The sequence below is a fragment of the Mirounga angustirostris genome, unplaced genomic scaffold (assembly GCF_029215605.1).
Source record: "Mirounga angustirostris isolate CCGP_5_RB_7025 unplaced genomic scaffold, mMirAng1.0.hap1 SCAF_9, whole genome shotgun sequence".
NCBI lineage: Eukaryota > Metazoa > Chordata > Mammalia > Carnivora > Phocidae > Mirounga > Mirounga angustirostris.
Genome location: NW_026991717.1, coordinates 52,316,675 through 52,340,040, shown reverse-complemented (window position 1 = coordinate 52,340,040; position 23,366 = coordinate 52,316,675). Strand labels below are relative to the sequence as shown.

Genomic DNA, 23,366 nt, shown 5'->3' with positions numbered 1-23,366 from the left:
ATCATGAGGGCGCCTGGGTGGCTCAGTTGGTTAAGCGACTGCCTTCAGCTCAGGTCATGATCCTGGAGTCCCTGGATCGAGTCCTGCATTGGGCTCCCTGCTCGGCAGGGAGTCTGCTTCTCCCTCTGACCCTCCCCCCTCTCATGTGCTCTCATTCTCTCTCTCTCAAATAAATAAATAAAATCTTAAAAAAAAAAATCATGAATTAATAATTTTTGGAAAATAACACAGATTTATAAGGAAAAAAATTAAAAACCCTGCCATTGTCCTGTATCCTTTTATATTTGTTTTCAAGGGATTGATAACTTGATTGCATAATTCCTGCAATCAATTTTGTGTTGTACCAGGTTAGCACTATGAAAGATTATTAAAAGATCTGGCATTTAACAAGTGGATAGATGGTATTAGTCAGTATGGAAGGGAGAGACTTTATTGAACGAAAGAGACTTCAAACTAACCTACAGGAACATCTTGACATACGTATATATCTTTTCAACAGTGACACATTCTGCATTAAATAAATCCTTCAAATTAAAATTACAACTACCTATTATTTGTCTAATAATCTCAGAGTATCTCCAGAAGAAATAATTTTCTTAGGAGAGTGCTTCCATTAAAAAACAAAATCAGAGAATTTCATTTGCTCTTAATGTGTATTTAATCATAAGGGTAATTTAGGAAATAACTCATGATGTATAAAATAAATTGTTATACAAAACATACCAATAATGGTTGCTTGCTACACAAATGAATGTATCCCTTTTATAGAAAAAATAATATATTCCAGCTTGGTTGGCTATAAAGAGGAAAATATGTTGCACTACTATCTTGTATTACAATGTTAAAGCTGTGATGCAAAGGGGAAAAATAAGAGTCTCTAATAGACTTGATCTGAAAACCCAAGCTATGTGTACCACGCACCATCCCCCAGCTCCAGCTGCAGCAATGCTACACAGACTGCAATTACTCCAAATGATTCCTCAGAACCCACAGCTGCCTTGTGATAATTAAGGATCCACTAGCCAATAAGAAAATTAGTCAGAAGAAAGACACGACTGATAACGGGTACCTGGGGAATAAGAACCTGTGAATGTTCCATTTAAGCCAAATTACCTAGGCAGAGTAGTGACACCAGAATTTTATGGTTTTCATCACTATTCATAAATAGAAATGATTTATAATCTAACTGAATAGTACTCAGGGACTGGCACTGGGAGAGAATTTTCTCCTATACATCAGTCCTATAAGCTATAAAGCATTAATGCCCAGTGCTTATGGGTGTAAGTAAAAAACTGACGGACACTTACAGACACTCAGAGTCATTATTTTTCTGAGGGTTAAAACTGGAACATAATCTTGGCCAAGAGACAAGTGAAAAAATGCTCAATATCACTCGGCATCAGGGAAATCCAAATCAAAACCTCAATGAGATACCACCTCACACCAGTCAAAATGGCTAAAATTAACAAGACAGGAAATGACAGATGTTGGTGAGGATGTGGAACATTACTCAGACATCAAAAAAATGAAATCATGCCATTTGCAACGACATGGATGGAACTAGAGGGTATTATGCTAAGTGAAACAAGTCAATCAGAGAAAGACAATTATCATATGATCTCACTGATATGTGGAATTTAAGAAACAAAACAGAGGATCATAGGAGAAGAGAGGAAAAAATAAAAAAAGATGAAACCAGAGAGGGAGACAAACCACATAAGAGACTCTTAATCATAGGAAACAAACTGAGGTTTGCTGGAGGGGAGGGAGTTGGAGGGATGGGGGGAATTAAGGAGGGCATGTGATGTGATGAGCACTGGCTATTACATAAGACTAATGAATCACAGGCCTGTAACTCTGAAACCAGTAATACATTATATGTTAATTAATTGAATTTAAATTTAGAAATGTTTATAGCATATTCCCACAGAACTTAAAAAGACTATCTCAGGGCGTGTGGGTGGCTCAGTCATTAAGCGTCTGCCTTTGGCTCAGGTCATGATCCCAGGGTCCGGGGATCGAGTCCCGCATCGGGCTCCCTGCTCCGCGGGAAGCCTGCTTCTCCCTCTCCCACTCCCCCTGCTTGTGTTCCCTCTCTTGCTGTGTCTTTCTCTCTGTCAAATAAATAAATAAATAAATAAATAAATAAATAAATAAATAAATAAATAAATAAATAAATAAATAAATAAAATGAAAAATAAAAATAAAGACTATCTCAGAATAAATTAGGAAAACAAAAGTGCCTGTCAGTAGTCTAGATTCACATGAATAATTATAGATTTTTAATGAATATTTGAATATTCATTTTGCTAAACTAAGTTTACTTTGAAATAATTTGAGTGCATAAGGCCATGTTTCCAGTGCATCCCTTTAAAATGATACAGTGGAGCACCTTGGTGGCTCAGCTGGTTGAACATCTGACTCTTGATTTCAGCTCAGGTCATGATCTCAGGGTCCTGGGATTGAGCCTCAAGTCATGCTCCCCACCCACTGGGGAGTCTGCTTTCTCCCTCCCACTCTGCCCCCCAACCCCGCTACTGCTGTCTGTTTCTCTCTAAAATAAATAAATAATTCTTTAAAAATACATACATACATACATAATGCAGCAAAAAACCCGTTTTCTCTCATAGTCTCTTACAAAGGCACAAGAGAGTCTAGAACTGTGGAGACAATTTCACATAAAACTGAAAGACAACATTGCATAGTGGTTAAGAGCAGACTCTGAGCCAGACAGCTTGTGTTTTAATTTGGCTTGAAAACTTATTAGCTATGAAATCTCTGTGCTTCAGTTCCCTCATCTGTAAAATGGGAGCAATGATTATATCACCTCATTATAAAAATTACATGAGTTAACATTTGTAAGGCATTTAAAACAATACCTGACACACACTAAGTGTTATGTATTTGATAAATTAAAAACTAACAGTAAACCTGATTTTGTTAGAAAAATCATTACTGTTAAAAAACAAAAAAACTAATGCTTAAGTAATTAACACTTTAATGAATATATAAGCCTATACATTGTTACCTTGCTGGATTTCAGAACTTTAATTTGTTCTTCAAAGACAGTGTCTTTATTCTTTTCCAAAAAGCCTTCACACTGGTATTCCACCTGAAAACACATGCAAAAATCTTCTTAACAGACTTTTTGAACGGATATTATAATCATCAACAACAAAAATATTTATTAGGTTCAGGCTATATGACTGGTTCTCAGCAAACTGGTTATCAGTTTTATTCTAAGAAACCAGTACCATTCTTGGGAAGAAGTATGTTAACTCTAGAGTAAAACTCCTCAAATACTGCTTTTCCTAGGGAACAGTGGTAGTGCTAATTAGTTATGGTCTAAAAGATCCCCCCAATTCATAGGTAAGCAGACTCCTAAGAAGTTGACTGTCTTCTCCCATGCTGGTGGTAGAGAGCTCCTCCACAGCTAAGTCAACGTATCTTCTTGTGACTGAGATCACCACCCAGGAGCAGTAGTTCTCTTGGGAGAGAACTGGGTAAACACTGTATGATTTGGTAAGTGGAACTCCTCAAGAACGACTGTTCCTGATTCCAAAACTCCAGTTTTGGACTTCAGGCATCTACCATTCAAGTTGCTCCCCAGGCTACAACACAAAGCCCTTGGATGACCTACAAGTCATTCCTAGGTTTCCAGCTAGGATTACGGAGACTCAGAAGGCCCTCAATTCCTGAAGGAGATCCCAGGAAGCTTGCTCCCCTATACCTACCCACACCTCCTTTAAATGTAAATTAGTCTCATCACCCCTGATTTTCTGAGTACACTACTGAACTCATGAAGCAGCAAGTCCTGTTAGCAGGAACCCACTGACTCAATCACAGCCTCTATTCTGACCCCTCCAAGGTTTTCAGCAATCTGAGGGAGCAACTGTAATCAAACACATTAACATTTCTACACTGAAGTATGCAAATACCCAGCCTAAGTGAGATAAAGACTATACATAACCTCATGTTAGTTCAAGTCAGAGATCAGGTCTAGACATAAAATGAATTATGAAAAGACTTTTTAGTTTTCAGAGTTTCTTGGATTTCAAAATTATAGAGGATTGTAGGCTCATATTTATTTCATAATATAATTCCATTTAGTTTAAAGGAAGAGAAAACCAACAAAGCAACACTGAAAAATACTTTTCCTATAAGACACTAAAGAATGCAAGTTTCAGCAAAGATAAAAATGGTATCTCCTGACTATCGATTTTCTTCCTCTTTGAACTTAAATATTCAAAAAGAAAAAAGATAATAAAGGTTCCTTACTTTGTCAGCAAAATGTTGGATGATGAAAGCTTTGTTTGATAGACGGGGCTTTTCAAAGAGCGCACATTTGTTCAAATGTGTGTTGTACAATTTTTGGGCCCAAGTGTCATCTGTGCCTTTAGGCATCTACATTCAAGGGAGAAAAGAAACAACAACAACAACAAAATAAGGTGAAAATTGTTATAAGGCTCTTCTGAGGCATCAACCAGGAGACCATTTTTTGGCTTTTCTAACAACTTTTATATGCAATTAGGAACTCATTCCTTCCACATTACTCTGTTAGATGCCAAAAACTAATTACTAATGAAAAGCAATGATTGTGACCTTCTTATGGGTGACCCAGCCCAATCTTTGGGCAACTCAATCTGCCTATACCAGGAATCATCAAATAAATATTCTACCTGCTTTTAAAATAACAAAAGCCTCACAAATAAAAGATGAACTATCATGATTTTATGTGGGTTTTTTTTTTTTTTTTTTTTTTTAGGTAAGCTATATGCCCAATGAGGGGCTTGAACTCATGACCCCCTAAGATCAAGAGTCACATGCTCTAGCAACTAAGCCTGCCAGGTGCTCCATATCAGGTATTTTCTTAAATTTGTTAAATAAAGGTAATATCTGCACGGAGTGAAATATTTTCATAATTCATAAAGGTTTAAAATGAAGAAAATATATTTAAAATAAATATAATTATATTTATGGCCACTAGGTTGTTACTCATTTTTGTTATTGTGAAAATGGCCACAATTACTTCTTTTACATATATACCTTGGATACTTTTGCAAGTATATTCATAGGGTGAACTCCAGCAGTTCCACTGTTGGGTCCAAAGGTACATGTGCTTATAATTTTGATGAATATTGTCAAATTTCCTCAAATATATGCTGTATTAACTCACATCCAACCATAAATGAATGGTATTATCAAATTTAAACTCACCTATCTGGGGTGCCTGGGTGGCTCAGTCAGTTAAATGTCTGACTCTTGATGTCAGCTCAGGTCATGGTCCCAGGGTCCTGGGATCAAGCCCCGTGTTGGGCTCCCTGCTCAGCGGGGAGTCCGCTTGAGATTTCTCTATCCCTCTCCCTCTGCCCCTCCCCCAGCTCACATGCATTCTCGCTCTCAAAATAAATAAATAAAATCTTAAAAGAAAAAAAAAAACTTGCCTGTCTGATAAGTAAAAAGTAGTATCCCATTTTTGGTTTGATATGCATTTTATTTCACTTCAAGTGAAAGTGAGCATTATACTCAGTCTTAATGTTGTAGGAAATCTGGATGCTTAGGTGATCAATCTATGGTATAATTTATGGCATATAGACTAAAGAGGAGTTAAGAGAAAGGATAGGTTATTTGTCTAAGATCACTCAGTTAGCAGTAAAGCTGGAGATCCTTTATTTTCCCAACATGCTGGGTCTTCAAATATTAAAGCTAACACTCCCTTTCTACCATATATATCAGTGATAAAAGAACAAGCAGTCAATTTTAAAATCACAGATATTTAGGACTATTATTTAAAATATCTTTTGTACAATTTCTTGCATTTCTTTAAATATGTCATATCACTGAACCAAAAAGTACCAAATATAACAAAGGTGGCTAACACTGGTAAGTAGTTGTGTCTAATGTCAATTTTTCACATAACCCGAGAAGTGGCTGAAAAGAGAAAGGAAATTCTCCAAGTTTCTTTTTTTTTTAGATTATTAAAAAGATTTATTTATTTATTTGAGAGAGAGAGAGTGCAAGTGGGGGGGAGGGACAGAGGGAGAGGGAGAGAATCCTCAAGCAGACTCCCTGCTGAGCACGGAGCCTGACGTGGGGTTCAACCCCAGGACCCCAAGATCATGACCTGAGCTGAAATCAAGAGTCGGACGCTTAACCAACTGAGCCACCCAGGTGCCCCAAAATTCTCCAAGTTTTGACTGTATTTAGAACCCTTTGGGTCTAGTGACCTTTCAGAATGCAAGTAGGGCGATCTCTCACTTGTGGCCACAGTGACACCTCATGGTATACTAATGAATCTCTGCTTAAACCCACTTACCTCTGACCTTGACATATCTCTTGATAGACTAGGTATGTCAGAAAATCATATTTACCTTGCATTCCTCATCCAGCAAATCTAGAATGCCCAGTTTAGATTCTATAAGATTAATGCAAGGCTGATTATCATAAAAATCTATGAGTGTCCATGGAATTTGTTCCTTCATATATTCTTCCTGTTCTAATTTGAAGACATGCTGAAATGAAAAAGAAAAAAAAAAACTGGCATTACTGTATCATTATAAGTAATGTTAGTCAAGAAACAACATTTATAGAAAACACTCTAAGAGGATACGAACATGATATGAGATAGTCCATGGCTTCCAGCAACAATAATCTTGTGGGAGAAACATGTTTTACACATGGAGAGTGATATAAAAAGCAAATAAAAACCACAGATAGTAAAGCCTCATCTATATAGGATTCTTGGTAAACAAGTAAATCTAGGTATGTAGATGTGTTAAACAGTTGACAAATGTAGCAGTCTTCGATTTTCTTTATATGTATACATCCAACACAGCACAATATACTTTTTGGCCTAAAATTATTGCACAGTGCCGCTAACAATGCCTTAGCTGGCCTTGAACTATGCAGAGCAGATACCCCCTAGACTACTGAACCATGCTGGGTGACGCTTACCGCACAGCAAAGTAATTCTCTTAAGGGACAGTGATGTTGAAGTTTACCTGCCTCAGAATTAGGTAACAGTGTTTTGTGTCTGCCTCCATTATTTTCCAGTCAGGGGATCTACGGCTCAATTTTCTGAATTCTACATCCAATGCTGTAAGCAGCTGCAACAAGGACCAATCCATTGTTCTTTCTGCTAAATGTTTTAGCCACCATCCTCACCATTGCTTTTAATCCCCATTCACTCATTTAAGCAAAAATATCTATCGACTGTCTACTATGTGCCAGCCACTGCACACCATTAACAAAGTAGATGTGGGTTCTGCCCTCAGGGATTTTAACTAGTGGGAAACACAGACAGAAATCAAATAATCACAAGGGATCACAAACTGTAGTAATTTTACAGAGGAAAATAATGTAAGCTATGAGAGCAAGAATCCAAGAATCCTCATCCAGTTTGGATATAGGGTGGGGAGGAAACGCTTCCCTGAGGAAAGGCTGTGTGATAGGAGCTCTGCAGATGAATGGTTGTTAAGTTAGTCTAGATGGAAGGGCAATCCAATCCCTGATACAGTTCTTGCTTCAGGTGGCCCAACAATATAGCAACCCACAACTTCTAGTGTCTATAAGATGTTAATGACCACTACTCTTTGTTCTTGGGGATTTCTGCTTTCCTTTGCTCTTTTGAGTCTCTTCTTCTCTGGAAAGAATAGCTCCCTGTGACTTTGACCAGACAACACATATTTTCTAGGACCCTAAGACCCTTGAAACAGGTGTCACCAAGATTTCTGATACATATTCTCCTTGTGCACTTGGAACTTTCTCTCTTTATTCTGTACTTATCATAATGCCCCTCTTGGCTCATTTGCAGCATTTACCAGCTGCAATAAGCTTCAGTAATTAAAAAAAAACAAACAAAATGGTCACCCATATGAATATTTATGTCATGTTGATCAGAAAGCAAATTTCTTCTGCTCTTATGATGAATGAGAAGGCAAACGGGGCACCACGTGTCAGCAGGATGCCCTGACTGATGGCACCAATATTTTCCAAAGCAATGAGCCCTGTTCTTTTTTTAATTCAATAATTTATATGCAATCTCCACACTGACAAAAACACTGATCCAAATTTTAAATAGAGCTTGTTTCTTATACACATTTCTATGCCTAGTTTGGAAAAGTCCATGAGGCCTCAGAAATTTTGGATACTCAATTGTCAAAAAGACAATGTGGGCATGAGCTAGAGATCCTTGGTCAATATGTAATGACTGTGAGCTGTAAAAATGCAGATCACCATGTTTCTCATGCCCACTGCCCCACCCATAATCCCTGCCAAGGGAGTGGCCCAAAGCAGCCAAGTTCTTTACTGGGAAACCCCATCTTCCTTTTTAATTACTGAAGCTTATTGCAGCTGGTAAATGCTAGCTAGTCAACTGCTAGAGATCTGTGATGGAAAAATGAATGAAGTTAATCAGATTCTCTTTCTCAGGTGTAAGAATTTTGATATGGGCAATTAACAGTGCAAGCTGAAACTGAGTCAAGATGAATGGGGAAAAGGCAAGTTAAGAGGACGAGAGAAGAGGGGTGCCTGGGTGGCTCAGTCGGTTAGGTGTCCAACTCTTGATTTCAGCTCAGGTCATGATCCCAGGGTTGTGGGATCGAGCCCCGCATTGGGCTCCGTGCTTGGCGTGGAGCCTGCTTGAGATTTTCTCTCTCTTTCTCTCTCTGCCCCTCCCCCCGCTCTCCCTCTCTCTCCGGGGCGGGTGGGGCGGGGGACAGGGGAGAGGATGAGAGGAGCAATCCAACCACTGCTGGGTTCACAGGGAGCTTGAAGTGATTGAGGAAGCAGAAACCTTGAGAAAATATATACAAAATAAAAGGGAAGAATAAGTCATCTGATAGTAAGAGGGAGTGGAGCAGCTATGCAGAGAGAAGCTAAGATGCAGTATAGTGTGTGTGTGAGTGAGAGAGACAGAGAAGAAGAAACAGACTCACAGAGGCAGAGGGAAAGAGAAAGAGAAACAAGAAAGTCAGAAACACACATGCAAAGACATGGGGTCCTTGTCAAACAGACAAATGAGCCAATCCCTAATGAGGGCAGTGCTGGTTCCTTATATTTACAGTCATCTTGTGTGAAAACATACTAGGAAAGACCAGAGGCTGTGGATGATTAAAGTATTAATCTCAGTAAAACCTTGAAAAAGATAATGCTCAGTTTAGTCTCTGATAGGTTTTTATTAATGTTTCTTACGTAAGGATGAGAAATACACCAATCACATTCTTATGGAAACAGTCATAAGCTTAAGGCTTAAAGATCACCTCTGCATTATTTCACTGTGCTAAGTAGCTTCTTAACTTGCTAAATAAAGATGGTCCAAATTTTCATCAGAATATATGTGATATTTTTAAAAAATCAAACAGTCTGAAGGTTTGATGATGATAAGCAACAATCCCTTGTCCCCTCCCTCAACCCAGTCTCACTCTCTGGAGGAAGCCATTTTTAACTTCCTATTTCATATTTACCAGCTGCAATAAGCTTCAGTAATTAAAAAAAAAACAAACAAAATGGTCACCCATATGAATATTTATGTCATGTTGATCAGAAAGCAAATTTCTGCTCTTATGATGAATGAGAAGGCAAACGGGGCACCACATCCCAACATTCTGAAACCTTCTTTCCACCATCAGTGAAGATAAAAGTTTATAAATCAGTAACATGGAATCTATACACAGCAGATAGGCATCAGCCACATAGCAGAGAGAATTTTTTGAAGGCTCCAGCATATAAACAGGTAAATATGTTTATCTACTATTTTTTTATGTATTCGTTGCAAACATCATCTATTGATTTCTTGAAGAGACAGATGAGGCTAAATTCATATATACCACCTCTCTACTGTGCCCCTCCCCAGCCCTCCCAATATTACTACTTTTAGTTCTTCTTTTGATTTTTACTAATTTTGTAACTTAAAATACCTTTAAACTTCTATTTTTTGTTCATTAACTATAGACCATGCCACTTGTCCTCTCTCTTTATAAAATGAGGATACTAAGGGCTCTTTTCCTGTCCTTCAGCTCTCTTCTCCTCCATCTTCAACTTCTATGGGTGACTTTTTTGGGGTTTTTTTGTCTTGTTTTTTGGGTGACTCATTTTTAAGATTTTATTTTTTATTTGACAGAGAGAGACACAGTGAGAGAGGGAACACAAGCAGGGGGAGCGGGAGAGGGAGAAGCAGGCTCCCCGATGAGCAAAGAGCCCAATGCCGGGCTCGATCCCAGGACCCTGGGATCATGACCTGAGCTGAAGGCTGACGCTTAACAACTGAGCCACCTAGGTGCCCCTGGGTGACTCATTTTTAATATCCTCTTTCATCAGTACTAATAACCATCCCTAATCTTGCACTTAGAACTGTACCTGGCATGTGTTGATAACTTTACATATCCTAACTCATTTAATCTATACAACCATATGCAGTAGGTACTACTATCATTATCCCCATTATACAGATGAGGAGACTAGGGCCCAGGAAGGTCAATTAACCTGCCCAAGGTCCCATGAATAATCAATGCAGAATGGGATTCCAACCCAAGCAGTTTACTTTGGAGATCTGTGATCTTCACTATTACAATCTACTGCCCCTCATTTTTTTTTTTAAAGATCTTATTTATTTGAGAGAGAGAATGAGAGACAGCACAAGAGGGAAGAGGGTCAGAGGGAGAAGCAGACTCCCCGCTGAGCAGGGAGCCCGATGCGGGACTTGATCCCGGGACTCCAGGATCATGACCTGAGCCGAAGGCAGTCGCCCAACCAACTGAGCCACCCAGGCGCCCTACTGCCCCTCATCTTTAAATATCTTGAAATTCCCCAATACCATGATAATGCTTGATGTTATTTGATATTATTACTCCACAAGAGCCATTCTCAAAATATTCCCATTGCCACTGTTGTGGTGAATGTCTCAGACTGTTGAAAAGAGAATATATAAAATAGAATATGTAAAAAAAATATGTAGAAAAGAGAGCGTGTTCTGATTTTTCATGCTGGCATCTTGCGGATACAGCAAGTACGAGTTAAGATAGTCTTCACTCCACAGGAACAGCCCACTGAAGGATATCCTGGGCTCGAAACTTCAAACTGCCTGTGTTACTACCTAATGCACTCCCTGCTTCCATCACTCAATTTATTTCAACCAAATTTTTACTATTCCCAGGCTGTAATCTAAAGATCACCTTGAATCCTATCTGGGCCATACCTTTCTTTAACATTGCACTCATTTATTAATCATAAGTTCCTCAGCAGCTCAGTTGTTCTAAAGCCCACATAATAATTGCAATTTACAACCTCATTTCAGAAACTAGACTTGAAACACAGAGTGGGAACTCAAAAGAATAATTTATAGTAGAAATTGGTTAAGAAAGAAAATTCTTACCATATTGAATTGTTGCTGTAGTTTTTCATTTGCATAATTTATGCAAAACTGTTCAAAACTATTTATCTCAAATGTTTCAAATCTGTAAACCCAAAAATAATATGTGAAGAGGAGAAAAAGAAACAAACAGCTTTTTAAAATATTCAAAATGTGCCCATTAGAAAGAAAGAAATGGGAAATTTCCCAACATTCTGAAACCTTCTTTCCACCATCAGTGAAGATAAAAGTTTATAAATCAGTAACATGGAATCTATACACAGCAGATAGGCATCAGCCACATAGCAGAGAGAATTTTTTGAAGGCTCCAGCATGCAGAGGTATGTATGTATGTATGTATGTATGTATTTATTTTACTTTATTTTTTTTTAAGATTTTATTTATTTATTCGACAGAGAGAGACACAGCGAGAGCAGGAACACAAGCAGGGGGGAGTGGGAGAGGGAGAAGCAGGCTTCCTGCGGAGCAGGGAGCCTGACGCGGGACTCGATCCCAGGACCCTGGGATCATGACCTGAGCCGAAGGCAGACGCTTGACGACTAAGCCACCCAGGCGCCCTTATTTATTTATTTTAGAGGTATTTAACAGTATGAGTTTTTGAGGGCTAATTCATCCCCAGGTGGGGAACAATCGGAATTATGATAAAGCTATTGCTCTTGTCAATTTACAGATTCAGTGTCTAAATATTCACATAAAAGAGAACTGGGAATAGAGATCTCATAGGTTCTTTTGAAAAACTAAACAATAAAAGAAACTAGGCATTAAAAAGCAGAAATGTATAGGAAAGGTATTAACAGCTAAAGGAGGGTACCCAGAGGGGCGCCTGGGTGGCTCAGTGGTTAAGCATCAGCCTTCAACTCAGGTTAGGATCCCGGAGCCCCAGGATCGAGCCCTGCATCGGGTTCCCTGCTCATCTGGGAGTCTGCTTCTCCCTCTGCCCCTCCCCCCGCTCATGCTCTCTCTCTCGCTCTCTCTTTCAAATAAATAAATAAAATCTTTAAAGGAGGGTAACGAGAAAAGGCAAACTAGCAAATGAAGTAAGATTTTTAGAAATGCTCTTCTAATCTTCTTTTCTCCTTACCAGTAGGAGACAGAACCTAGTACCCACTCAGAGTTACTAGATAATCTCTAGAAAGAAATGCTCTGTGGCAGACCATTAAGCCAAATACACTTACCCGTATATGTCCAGCACTCCAATAAAAGAGTGTTGTTTGACAGCAGAATGGAGGGCCTGATTGACATGATCTACAATCCAGCTAAAGAGCTTGGCATAAATGTGCTTGGCCAAAGCATCACGGGCATTCGTGGCCTGCAGCTTTGAGATGGGTTTGATATATGTCTCTGTGGTGGTAGCCAGTTTCCGATGGCAGAGCCAGTGACACATCTCTTCATAGTCCACACCCATAAGGTCAGAGAAGATGCTGAGAGGTTCATGCTTGGGCTGACAAAGAGAGTAGATTATTTCCTATGACCAAATCAATCAAATAAGAATTTACTAAAAAAACACTAACAAAGAAGTAACAAATAAAACCCAGCAATTTCTTTTTTATAACGAACACCCCGATCACTTGAAGCTGGTCGGTGATAATAATCAGTCATCCATTAGACCAGCATCTAGACAGCATTTTATAATCTCTTCTAGGGCTCGTTTCACAAACTACATCTTCCTTTGTCTCTTTGCTGTTATTTGTTTGTATCTGTCTTCAGGCACCTTCATTCAGTCAGTTGATCAGAAGATCTGTCAGCTTGTCAAAAAATATTTAGTGAGTGCCCACGATATGCCAGTAAATAAAACCAAACATGGCCTCTATCTTCCTAGAACTTACAGTCACCAGGAGAAATGGATATTAGTCAAACGACTGCTCTCTAACATGTAAAATTACTGCAGAGAACAAGGGTACTATCCTATGATATCCAAGGCCAGTTGCCTTGAGAAACAGAGTTGAAATCTGAAAGATGGGAAAGTATTAACTCAGTGAAAGGGGGAAGAAAGGGTCTACAAGCTGAGGGCACAGCTGGTATAAAAGTCCTGTGGTGGGAGAAAACTATAGTATGAGGGACTAACGCTGAGTGAGGGAGAAAATATCTGAGATGAAGCCAGAGAGACAGGCAGAGGCTATACCATGGCTGATCTTTATCCTGAGAGCAAAGGGAAGCCGCTGAAGGGTTTGAAACGGATAACTTGAGAGTTATTTGCATGACTTCTTAGATGAGAATGATTAGAATCTCTTTAATGACTTATATATCCTTATCCCCTATAAGGTCTTCCATAGGCCTTGCATTGAGTAGACATTCAATAAAAACTTGTTTAGTTTGATCCACATGAGTGCATTGTATTTGTGAACATCTCCACTCACACGTTTCAGTTGACTCTGATGACATTCCTGGGGAATAGCCAGGATGCACATCCCTATCACTATATGATTGAAATCCAAGAGGATAGCTTGTCAAACATCACACGGCCAATGTATGTCAGTGTTGTCATTAGAACCTGGGTGTCTTGGCACCCTCACCTCCTGACCCTTCCCACTGAAGCAGTCCCTTCCTTCCTTCATCTCTCCTTCTCCCAAGTGATCACTTCAGACACAAACTAGCATCATTACCAACAGCATGCTACAGCTCCCTTAAATAAGCAGCTGATTTCATTCGTATAAATATGAACGATTTGACCTCAGTACTCTCTAAACATACTCTATTTGAACGGCATTACCATACTATTAGATCATGGCTGTAAACTTTTTTGTTCAAATTTTCTGTAACTTTACTAATTTTTAGACTTCTTCATTTATCTCTTCTCTTTATCTGAGAAAGTCAATAATCTCCCACTATGATAGAGCTGTCTATTTCTTCTTCTGGTTTCTGTTGATTTTTGCTTTATATATGTGAAGTCTATGCCATTAAGTACATGAAAGTTTAGAAGCATTACATCTTCCTGATGAATAAAATCTCTATCATTACATAGTACTCTATATATCTCTAGTATTGCTTTTGGTCCCAAACTCTATTTTGTCCAATATCGATACAGGCTCTGCCAGGTTTTTTCTAGCTACTATGATGTATCTTTTCTAAACTTTTTATTTTCAAACTTTCTGTACCTTTATGTTTTAGGAATGCTATTTCAAAAGTGTATAGCTGAATTCCTAAACCAGTTATCCAGTTGTTATCTAGTACTCTAGTTCTATGTTTTTAGGGGGAACAGGGGCTGACGATTCTCTTTATTTTTTTTAACTTTTTCTTCTGAACTGACTTTAGACTAAAAGAAAAGTTACAAGAGCAGTACAAAGAAATCCCTTCACCCAGATTCCCTAAATATTAACATTTTACCACATTTGCTTGTATCATTCTCTCTCCTTCACATACATGTACATACACATTAATTTTTTAGAACCTTTGAGAGTGGAGTGGGAGGAAAAAAAACCCAAAAAACCTTTGAGAGAAATTTCAAGCATGATGCCATTTTAGTCCTAAATATTTCAGTGTGCATCTCCTAAAAACCAAAGACATTGTCTTATATAACTATGGCATCACCAAGAGAATTAGAAAATTAGCAGTGACACAACTCCATTATCTAACCTATAGATCTAATTCAATTTTTTTCTGGTTGATCTAATCAATCGCTGCACAGGAGTGGGGGAGACATTTTTATAGCCCAGGATCGAGTCTTAAGTTCATACACTGATTTTAGTTGCCATGTTTCACTAGCCTCCTTTAATCTCAACAGGTCTTCGCTCTTTTTTTTTGTCTTTTGTGACCTTGACATTTTTGACTAGTATGTCCCTCAATGCAGGTATGCATGATGCTGCCTCATGATTAGATTTGGGTCATGCCTTCTTGGCAGGAATACCAGGGAAGTGATGTTGTGCTCTCAGTTCATCATATCAGAAGTTATATAATGTTCAACAGTCATTTCTCCAAAGAAGACATACAGATGGCCAACAGACACATGAAAAGATGCTCAACATCACTCATCACCAGGGAAATGCAAATCAAAACTACAATGAGAGGGGCGCCTGGGTGCCTCAGTCATTAAGCGTCTGCCTTCAGCTCAGTTCATGGTCCCAGGGTCCTGGGATCGAGCCCCACATCGGGCTCCCTGCTCAGCGGGAAGCCTGCTTCTTCCTCTCCCACTCTCCCTGCTTGTGTTCCCTCTCTCTCTGTCAAAATAAATAAATAAAATCTTTAAAAAAAAAAAAAAAAACTACAATGAGATATCACTGCACACCTGTCAGAATAGCTAAGATCAAAAACACAAGAAACAACAAGTGCTGGCAAGGATGTGGAGAAAAAAAGAACCCACATGCATTGCCGGTGGGAATGTAAACTCGTGCAGCCACTCTGGAAAACAGTATGGAAAAAGTTAAAATTAGAGTTCCCAGAAAACACTCTGGAAAAAGTTAAAAATAGAACTACCCGGTGATCCAGTAATCACACTACTGAGTATTTACCCAAAAAATGCAAAAACACTAATTCGAAGGGATACATGCACCCCTATATTTATTGCAGTATTATTTACAATAGCCAAACTATGGAAAAAGCCCAAGAAACAGACTCTTAACTATTAAGAACAAACTGATGTTACCAAAGTGGAGGTGGGTGGGGGGAAGGGTGAAACAGGTGATGGGGATTAAGGAGGGCACTTGTGATGAGCACTGGGTGTTGTATGGACGTGCTGGACACTATACTGTATACCTGAAAGTAATCTAACACTGTATGGTAACTATACTAGAGTTAAGATAAAAAACTTAAAAAAAAACATGTTCACTCTAAGCTACAAACCAGAGAAATAAAGAAATATCTTTAAAGACTTTTTAAAAGCCAACAACAACAACAACAAAAGCAACAACAAAAAAAGTTCTATGATGTTGACTGGTCTCGCTACTGGTCCTGTCGATTGCAGTCACCTGATTAAGGAATGCCTGCCAAGTTTCTCCACTGTAAAGATACCTATCTTTCCCTTCGTACTACTAAGTATTTTGTGGGGAGTTCCGTCTTTTCTAGCCCAATACACTATTCATAATTATTATTGTTTTAATTAATGAAATTTTATCTATATTTGCATGTGCTTTCCTAGTTTATTGATCCACCATTCATTCTCTACTTTTAGATCTATCTTGGGTCACTTTCCTTCTGCCTAAACCACGTCCTTTAACATTTCCATTAGTGAGGGCCTCTTAGGGACAAAATCTCCCAATTTCTATTTGTCTGAAAACACTTCTATTCTTCCCTCATTCTGGAAAGATCTTTTTATGGGATATACAATTCTAAGTTAATAGTTATTTACTCTAGAGCACTGAAGATAGTGTTTTCTGGCTTCTATTGTAGTTGAGAAGTGAGCTAACGGTTTAACTGTTATTTCTTCTAAAGTAGTATGTCTTCTCTCTCTGCCTGTTTTAAGAATTTTCTCTCTGCCTTTGCTATCATTATGGTGTGCCTTGGTGGATTTCTTTTCATTTATTCTAATTAGGATTTTGTGGACTTTCCTAATCTGAGGTTTAGAGTCATTTTCACAATTTCTGAAATTTGTAATTATCTTTTCAAATGTTATGTCTGCCTCATTTTTTTTTTTCTCTAGGAATTCTCATTGGATTAAAATTAGATTTTATTACTCCAACCTTCACCTCTCCTATGTTCTAAGTGCTCCATCTCTGGGTCCTATTTTGCATTCTGGATAATTTCTTCACATCTCTCTTCTAGCTCATCTCTTCTCTCCTCAGTTGTGTCAGATTTGCTATTAATTTCTTTCAGCATCCTTAATAGGTTTGACTTTTATCTGTTGTTTTGCCTAGCTCCTCCTATTTTGTTTCTTTGTGGAATCTGTGATTTTTGACTGTGAGCCAGTATTTCTTGTAACTTTTCTCATGGGACTCTATTGAGACCTGGATCATCCAAAGTAGATTTACATTTGCTTCTTTTTTTTTTTTTATTCTTATGTTAATCCCCATACTTACATTTGCTTCTAACAGGCATCTAAGGCACCACCAATCCAGGACCAATTTAAGCTAAGTTTTCTGTATTTAGCTTTGGGGACCATCTAGGAACTACAAAATCAGTCTGGGAGTAACTGTGAGGGTCAGTTCATTGCCATAAATTTTTAGGAACTATTTTGTCCTACACTTAGCACCAAGGCTTGCTCAAGCCAGATCAACTTTTCTTTGTACTCTTTGAGTAGGTGGTGGGCAAGTTTACTACTAGTTTCCCATGTAGGGTCTCAGCTTTAGGAAGGGGATCCCCTGTTTATGTGAGTCCTGGGCTTTGTCTTTTGTCTAAGAAAACTAAAGTTCATAGTCACTGGGTTCAGTAAATGCCCTCAAGGTGAGCCCTAAATCTGGGGCTCTACTTCTTTCTCATAGCTCCTATTTTCACTTAGTTTCTGGCCTCTCAGTAGATTTTTCATATTTATTACTTTTTAAAAAATATATAATTTATCATGGGGCATCTGGCTGGCTCAGTCAGTGGAACATGAGACTCTTGATCTTGGGAGTTGTGAGTTCAAGCCCCACGTTAGGTGTAGAGATTACTTAAAAATAAAATCTTTAAAACACACACACACACACACACATATATATATAAAATTTATCCAGTATGAAGCTCAATCAGAGAACCTACTCGAAAATTGCTGGAAAAAAAAAGTCTCATTTCACAGATGAGGAAAAAGAGGTTCAGAGAAGTGTAAGCAACCCACCAAAAAACACAGATTAAACAGTAAAGTAGGGATTGAATCCAGGCAGAGACACTGAAACATATATTTCAAAACTAACATCTCATTTATATAAATTTAAGTCATGAATTAATCTACATGTAGATTTGCTAATATCAACTTGGGTATCTGAAGAGTGAAACAAATCTTAAGATTGTTTCCTATCACAATCTTGAGGAAGCAGGATGGAAAAAGAATTAATTATATTAAAATTTCCTCCATTCTTATAAAGTTAAAAAAATACCTAAAACTATATGTGTATGTGGGTGTGTGTGTGCATGCGTGCAGGTGTTATACTTGATGGTGGTGATCAGCAAATACTGCAAATCATAAATGCCTAGTGAGGACAATCTGAAACTACCAGGCTTTGTTACATTTTAAACAAACATTTCCACATATGGAATTGGGTTTTAATTCTCAATGTGCAGTTATCACTATGTGTGAAAGAATATGCAAATCCTAGTGAAGACACTCAGCTCCCCAGCCATCTAGTTCCTCTTCTCAGGAGCAACCACTGCTAATAGTTGTTTCAATAATTTTTAAACTATGTTACAACTCCACAGCTGAAGACACAAAGTTTTCAATTATTGGTATTTGTGCCATGGGCCAAATGAACTAGATGGCCCCAATCCAACTTTCACATCGAATTCTACCCATCTCTGTTCATATGGACCAGACATGTATCCAAGTTCTCTTCTCTCCCTTACCCCTAACACAGACAATCACTGTGCACCAGGGATTAGCATCCATATTTCCTACTTTCAGTTCCAGATTCTACTTGGGATAATTTATCTCTCTGATAATGATAGGAGAGTCTTCAAATACACTGCTTCCATAAAGAATCAACAAAACTGAAACACAAATAACCTGCTATCACACTAAGCATATTCTGAACTTACAGGTATTGTACAGCTGTCTGAATCCCGAGATATAAATGCAACGTTGCCTAAGTGAAGGATGCCAGCAAGTATTCGGAAAATTCCCATCTGATAAGACTCACTAATTCCTGAAACAGAGGAAATGAACAAGTGATTATAAACCATTACAGCAGCCAGTGTTAAGCCTATTTTAACTCTTGAATATTGCCAGATGTGCAGATGGTAACATGTCATGGTTAACCACAACCTCATCTTTGTTGCTATCAGCATGTAACACAGTGTAGCATCATGGTTGGGAGCACGGGCAGGACGGGCAGGACGTGAAGGGAGCGAGAACTGGGCTCAAGGGCTGGTGTTGCTCCTGACCTGCCATCTCACGTGGGCACGGAACATCACCCTTCTATGTTTCTGTTTTCTCATTTGAGATACGGGAATAGTAGGGGCTATCTCAAAGGGCATCCATGAACATTAAATGAGAAAATGCACGTAGTCATTTAGTATACTTAGCACGCACATGGTAAATGTTAAACAAATTATCATCATCATCACACCCTGGATTTAAGTATTTTACTAACATTATTACCTTTTCTATTTTCTCTACTCCAAATGCAAGTGGTAGCCCAATAAGGCTATTTTATGTCAGATTATGTTAACTACCTCTTCTAACTACAGAACAAGTATAAGCTAAAGAGATCCCGAGATGGGAAGTGTTCAGGCTCATGTTGCACCCAGCTTGATGAGGGAACATCGAAATGCAACATTAAAGCAGCAACTGACGGATGAGGCAGGGTGAGAAAGCTGGGCAGCCTTGACGTTTTCTCAGATCCGGTTTCCTTTTTCAGTAAGGTAAGACTTTCCTGAATACTATATATAATTATATAGAAGTAAAAATAGGAAGATTATTTCCAAATATGTAATCATATACAGGGTAACTGAGAGTTGATCTTATAATAAATGTTTTTACTATCTCCAAATTATGGCTTTTACAAACTTGCAATTTTCTATTTACAAATAGATTTAGCCCTAGAAGTATAGCAGTATTTTTCAAACTTTAATGTGCACACAAATCACCAATGGATCTTGTTAACATGCAGATTCTGATTCAGTAGGTCTGAGATGGGGCTTGAGTTTCTGAATTTTTGCAAGCTCCGCTATGGTCCTGGACCATACTCTGATTAGCAATGCTTTTAAATTAAATTAACTCACCTCACAGTACTCATCAAAATACCAACACATGATGTTATTTATTTATATTTTGAGGTTTTTTTTATTTTTATTTATTTATTTATTTGACAAAGAGAGAGCACAAGCAGGGGGAGCAGCAGGCAGAGAGAGAAGCAGGCTCCCTGCTGAGCAAGGAGCCCCATGCGGGGCTCCATCCCAGGACCCTGGGATCATGACCTAAGCTGAAGGCAGATGCTTAACCAACTGAGCCACCCAGGCGTCCCTATATTTTGAGGTTTTTAAAATAAATAATTCACCACTAAAAGTTGTACATTGCAGTTCTAAAGATTAATTTACTTGCATGTAGACCCCATATTTTTTAAATCTCAGAAACAAGACAGTGACATCTGAGCCATTTTTAAAACAGTGGAATAATCTACATGCAATATAGTGTTTTGTCACTACAGCAGCTCAACCACATTTCCCAACCACAAAAGACAAAAAAAAAAGGCGAAACAAACAAAAACAAAGGCGAAAACCCTATAAAACGTGAGCTTGTTCAGGAACCCATTTCATTTAGCTTTAGGTTTCAGATTTTGTGAAAATTTAAACAAAGAATTAGTAGGTCCTACCTCCCCTAATGCCCTCAATTTGTTCTTTAAACAGCTTTACTGAAGGATAATTTGCATACCATAAAATTCACCTGTTTTAAGCAAACAATTCAGTGATTAGTTGTACAACCATTACTACAATCAGATTTTAGAATAGTACCCATCACCCCAAAAAGAAACCTTGTGTTCATTTGCTGCCCAAAGATGTTTTATAAGGAATGAATGTTAAATCTCCCAACAACACTCACCACCTAATACAAAGCTAAGCCAATATTCCAAACAAAGATTGCTTGAATCAGAGAACTACTGCTCCTAAGAGCTCAAAAATAAAATTGTTACCTAGCAGAGTGCAGGCCTGCCTGGTATGTGCCATCTCCTTGGTATCATCAACTCCTTCAATCACAGGACTGCCACCTTGGTTCGTGTAATGAAAGTTATTTGCATTTCCTGCAATTAACGAAAATAAAAGATTTGCAGTCTATGAAAAAGCCTTGACTCCTACCCTTATGTCCACTCTGAAGTAGAGACAATGATAGCCCAGTTAACTGTATAGAGTCTGGAGTTCGACTGCCTGTGTACTCATCATTCATCTTAAACAGGTATCAACTCAAGGCCAATCCTGCTCCATTTATTATGCAGCTGTTCACCCCTCCCCCCTCCCCAGGTTATCGTGAAGCCAACTGCAGACTTCTTATCATTTTATTCATAAATATTTTAGTATAAGATAATCCTCTTTTTAGTAAGTTTATGAACTCAGGAATTAATGGAAAACAATACCAAAACAATAAATCTAACACCATAGTCATACCTAATCGCAGCATTTTAAATTCAGGTAACTTTGCTGAAGCACAAAGCTGATAGAAGATATGATAGTTTCTCTCCTCTTCTGCCTTTGAAATAAGAAGAGTTTTCAATTATAGCATTTTAACCTAAAACTCAGAAAATTCAATCATAAAATAAATTTAAGATTTTTTATTATTATTATTCATTTGAGAGAGAGAGAGACAGAGAGAGCACAAGCAGGGGGAGAGGCAGAGGGAGAGGGAGAAGCGGACTCCCCGCTGAGCTGGGAGCCCCCCCCGCCCCCGACACGGGGCTCAATCCCAGGACCTGAAAATCATGACCTGAGCTGAAGGCAGACGCTTAACCATCTGAGCCACCCAGGTGCCCCAAATTTTTTTTAAGATTTATTTATTTGAGAGAGAGAGAAAGAGAGTGGGGGGAGGGGCAGAGGGAGAGAATCTCAAGCAGACTCCCCACTGAGCATAGACTAGGGGCTCCATCCCACAAACCGGAGATCATGACCTGAGCTGAAATCAAGCGTCAGATACAACCGACTGAGCCACCCAGGCGCCCCCATAAAATAAAATTTTAATATTTAATTATCTCAGTGTAATAAGTTGTCCCTCCCTAAATTTCCTAATATAGGTTTATGATTGTTAAATCTTATGATTTATTAGCTATGTGCCTATATGTATGAATGTGTATCTTTTGGTCACATTCAACAAAAATTATCTGATAATGATGTTTTTTGAAGTAAAGAGCAGTTTGGTATATGCTATTGTCATAAGATCATTGCCTCTGGGGAAAACTAAAACCATGTTTTTGAAATATAGGTATCCCCTGCTTTTCTAAAGTTCGCACTATACCACTTCATTTTTGCAGAAGGCCTACATTACCATCTGTTTTGCTAACCAAAAGAAACCCAAAGAGGAGTTTTTACAGAAAAGTAAAAACTAGTGTCTAGCGGTTGTTTTGCAGCGAGGCACTAAAGAGGCAGCACACCCCCAGCCGCGACCGTGGGACCGCCAGGCTCCTTCCCCGGGAACTACACTCAGCATCTCAGCGTCGAGCTGCCAGAGCTTTGAAATGGGTCTGTGAGCATCTGTGCTTTATCTCGATTTAGTTTGTGCATCTGTTAGCAAGATGTGTCCTAAGGTATCAGAAAAGCCTAAGAGAGGTTATTTTTGGGGTCTGGGGATGCTCAGAAATTTTTCCATATAAATTAATGGTAATTTTTTTCTCCATTTTACACCATTTCAGCTTACAACAGGTTTCATAGGACCAATCTACTTTTGGAAAAGGGGGTAAACCTGTACTCAATATTTTCTCACAGTACCCTTCAGGTTCATGGTCTTCCTAACACTTTAAATGAAAAAGGATATTCTAGCTTTGCCATATGTCAGACCAGATCACTACTGGTTGTTTGTAAGAAATCCACAAATGCACTACATCATCTATATCATTTTAGTTTATACATTTTAACATCAATAAAACATTTTACAAAATGTATAATTTTAATATATGTATATATATTATACATGTATAATTTTAATATAATTTCTTAGTATTTCCTAACAGTCCTTTTTCCACATACATACTTTAAAAATTCAACTGTAATATTACTGTTCATACAAAACTGAATCCTTATACTCTACCATCATATCCTTGAATTCTGCAGTGTATCCAGCTGACTAAAGCATAACGTGGCCTCAAGGTCAGGTTTGATGCCCAAAAGGGGCTTTTGTCTGGTAAAGGAGATTTTTTAACCTTCATTATTCTATCTAAACAATATCATATTCTAAGAGAGGAGAAGGAAGACAAGAGGACAAGGAACTAGGTTCAAACTCTTAACTCACTGAAAACAT

At 38.3% G+C, this 23,366-nt stretch overlaps 1 protein-coding gene across 5 annotated transcripts in view; it reads right to left on the bottom strand.

The window, feature by feature from the left end:
• MYO5A (myosin VA) overlaps window positions 1-23,366 on the bottom strand; it is a 197,513-nt gene that overhangs the window by 80,427 nt on the left and 93,720 nt on the right. For all 5 annotated transcript variants that reach the window (XM_045900057.3, XM_045900058.3, XM_045900059.3 and 2 more), the window contains 8 exons: window positions 21,527-21,608; window positions 21,058-21,165; window positions 18,965-19,071; window positions 12,544-12,809; window positions 11,372-11,453; window positions 6,372-6,512; window positions 4,279-4,404; window positions 3,029-3,112 (listed from right to left, as the gene is read on the bottom strand). In XM_045900057.3, coding sequence (XP_045756013.1) covers window positions 3,029-3,112; window positions 4,279-4,404; window positions 6,372-6,512; window positions 11,372-11,453; window positions 12,544-12,809; window positions 18,965-19,071; window positions 21,058-21,165; window positions 21,527-21,608 — 996 coding nt within the window. The remainder of the gene's footprint in view (window positions 1-3,028; window positions 3,113-4,278; window positions 4,405-6,371; window positions 6,513-11,371; window positions 11,454-12,543; window positions 12,810-18,964; window positions 19,072-21,057; window positions 21,166-21,526; window positions 21,609-23,366) is intronic.